At 37.2% G+C, this 2,198-nt stretch overlaps 2 protein-coding genes across 2 annotated transcripts in view; one reads left to right on the top strand and one right to left on the bottom strand.

Moving 5' to 3' along the window:
• vps11 (VPS11 core subunit of CORVET and HOPS complexes) overlaps nucleotides 1-1,328 on the bottom strand; it is a gene marked incomplete in the record, with an annotated part of 23,866 nt that extends 22,538 nt beyond the window's left edge. Inside the window, 1 exon segment of the mRNA XM_014014579.1 lies at nucleotides 1,172-1,328. Coding sequence (XP_013870033.1) covers nucleotides 1,172-1,313 — 142 coding nt within the window.
• A 90-nt stretch (nucleotides 1,329-1,418) lies between these two features.
• tmem218 (transmembrane protein 218) overlaps nucleotides 1,419-2,198 on the top strand; it is a 5,244-nt gene continuing 4,464 nt past the window's right edge. The window contains exon 1 of the mRNA XM_014014581.1: nucleotides 1,419-2,129. Coding sequence (XP_013870035.1) covers nucleotides 2,020-2,129 — 110 coding nt within the window. The 5' untranslated portion in view covers nucleotides 1,419-2,019. The remainder of the gene's footprint in view (nucleotides 2,130-2,198) is intronic.

Raw genomic sequence — 2,198 nt, 5'->3', positions numbered from 1 at the left:
GTATGTTTTATATTCAATTAACATATGATCTGATTAGTCGACTAATCGAATAAATAATCAGTGATTAATCGATTAAAAAATAATCGTTTGTGGCAGCCCTAAACCTGTGGTGTAGTTGTTTCATCCATTCGTCTGTTATTAACTTTATCATTTAAYGTGCTGTGAAAGTGTATTCAGACCGTACACATTTCTTCTGCCTTTTTGTTACTGAAATGTTTCACAAAAGAAATACCCAGAATTCCACCTGTCATCTGCTTCCTGTAAGAGATGGCTACGGCAAAAAGTTTAATATTTGCTTCAACAAAAGCTGCTTGATTTTTATGAAGGAGCAGCAGGACTGCTGACTGACCACAAGCTCATACTTTCAAATGAATCATAGTTTGATTAATCAGCAACCATTCATTTTTACCAGCATGTTTCTGTAACACTAATGACAATACAATGAAATTTGTTTTTCTGGGGGTAAAAAGAGGCTTAAAAAACAGGAAGTATATAGCATTTTAAAATTTTTAATTTTGGGAATTGGCATAATTAATGTCTTTCCTTTCCATTAACAATCAGCAACACTGTCATGATTTCTTTATGAAGATTTTGGGGGGATTTTTAAAAATTTAATTATTATCAAACTCGTCCAGGAGCATTTTGTCATTTATCAGAACAATATTAAGAGGTTAATTGTTATTAAACATCTAGTAAAATAAAATAAAATAACCTTTATTTACTCGAAAAAAAATCTGTGATTAATCGACAAACTCCTGTTTGTCAGGACAGAAAAGTACACTTTCATTAACATTTACACATTTCTGCTGGTTAAAAAAAGTATGCGACATATATGAGTCATTATAAGGTAAAAATTCATTATAAACTATTTTCTACATTCTGAGCAGCTTTCATGACAATCTGTTGACCCCAGAGTTGAAACCTTTAATCAAAGAGTTGAAACTGGGATGATGATTTCTCCCACTAAAACTGCTTCTAACTTCCCTGTTTCTCCACAAATAAAGTTGGTATTAACTTGTCTTTTAAGCTGCTTTAACTAACAACACAGCAGAGTTTACAAACAATCCACAGTTTATTTCTAATATCGAAGATAATGCCTTTTCACTGTTTACTGTGCTATTTCCGCTAACTAGCGTTAGCATTAGCATTAGCTGCTGAACCCAAAGGATATCTCCGAGAACAACATGGCTCCGGCCGGAGTCACTTGCCGTTATTCCTTTGGGGAGAGTAAAGGTTTTCCCGCTATCTGCGGGGTCTTTCACGGTGTCTTTATCAAAGAAGACGAATTTTCTCCACTGTAAAAACGCTGCCATATTGTTAACATCAACAACTTATCATCATGTGACGGACCAACTTGTCACGTGACAAACTGTTCTTCTTCTTTTAATGTTCGTTGGTTCATTACCGCCACCAGCTGGACCATAGCCTGAACAGCCTCATGTGTTTACACACACACACACGAGTTAGTTCTGTTATTTCTCAACGTGAGATGATTTGGATCTAAAACTTTGGTGTGAATGTACGGTTGGCAGTAAACGACATGCATTCATTCATGGAATAAAATTACTTTTATTTAAGTTGAAATGAAAGAGGTCTGGAGTGTAAACTCCGCCTACCTGGCGCCGCACTCCGTCAACCGYGTAATAAAAGAGGTATAACCAGTTTTCCTCCACGTTTCAGTAACGACGCATTGGATTGGCTAACATCTGTAGTTTGTTTGTCCAATTACATTCTAGATTACAGTTGTCAGGAAGTGCGGGACGCCGTAACAAAACGTATTACTTACAAACGTATTTGTTTGAGTTAACAAGATTTTTTAAACCAGAAGTTCTTTTAATTTCTAACACGTATATAACTGTGCATCTAATTGTTAAAACAGGAGCTAGCTAGCAGCTAATCACTTAGCGTTCATACTGTTAGCGCTGTTTTGTTGAACTTGATTACATCGCTAACATAGTTCGTACAATCTCAGCTTGTCGACATCAGTTTGTTGGAGTCTTTTCCAGCCGCTGATTAAAGATGTCTGACACCGTCCTTCAGGTCGGTCCTGGAGTTTTCATCATCGCTGCGGTTTGGATCGCAGCTCTGCTGCTGATGACGATGATTCTGAGAGCAGCTGGCTCTGCAAGGTGAGTGAGACAACACACACACACACACACACACACACACACACACACACACACACACACACACACACA

The sequence above is a fragment of the Austrofundulus limnaeus genome, unplaced genomic scaffold, assembly GCF_001266775.1.
Source record: "Austrofundulus limnaeus strain Quisiro unplaced genomic scaffold, Austrofundulus_limnaeus-1.0 Scaffold116, whole genome shotgun sequence".
Classification (NCBI taxonomy): Eukaryota; Metazoa; Chordata; class Actinopteri; order Cyprinodontiformes; family Rivulidae; genus Austrofundulus; species Austrofundulus limnaeus.
This window is presented reverse-complemented; position numbering and strand designations above follow the sequence as displayed.